The sequence below is a fragment of the Pichia membranifaciens genome, assembly GCF_001661235.1.
Source record: "Pichia membranifaciens NRRL Y-2026 unplaced genomic scaffold PICMEscaffold_8, whole genome shotgun sequence".
Lineage (NCBI taxonomy): Eukaryota > Fungi > Ascomycota > Pichiomycetes > Pichiales > Pichiaceae > Pichia > Pichia membranifaciens.
The window spans coordinates 133496-133699 of NW_017566989.1; the positions used below are offsets into that span (position 1 = coordinate 133496).

General features: G+C 52.0%; 1 protein-coding gene across 1 annotated transcript in view; it reads left to right on the forward strand.

Annotated features, from left to right (window-relative positions):
- Positions 1-191, forward strand: part of PICMEDRAFT_79750 (hypothetical protein) — a gene marked incomplete at both ends in the record, with an annotated part of 3571 nt that extends 3380 nt beyond the window's left edge. The window contains one exon of the mRNA XM_019164972.1: positions 12-191. Coding sequence (XP_019015332.1) covers positions 12-190 — 179 coding nt within the window. The remainder of the gene's footprint in view (positions 1-11) is intronic.
- Between the last annotated feature and the right edge of the window lie 13 nt (positions 192-204).

Below are 204 nucleotides of genomic sequence, written 5' to 3' on the forward strand. Positions count from 1 at the left end.
GGATGAACCAGATGGTACAGTCGATGGTGCACTGGATGAGCCAGATGGTACAGTCGATGGTGCACTAGATGAACCAGATGGAACACTCGATGGTGCACTAGATGAACCAGATGGAACAGTCGATGGAACAGTCGATGGTGCACTGGATGAGCCAGATGGTACAGTCGATGGTGCACTGGATGAGCCAGATGGTACAGTCGATGG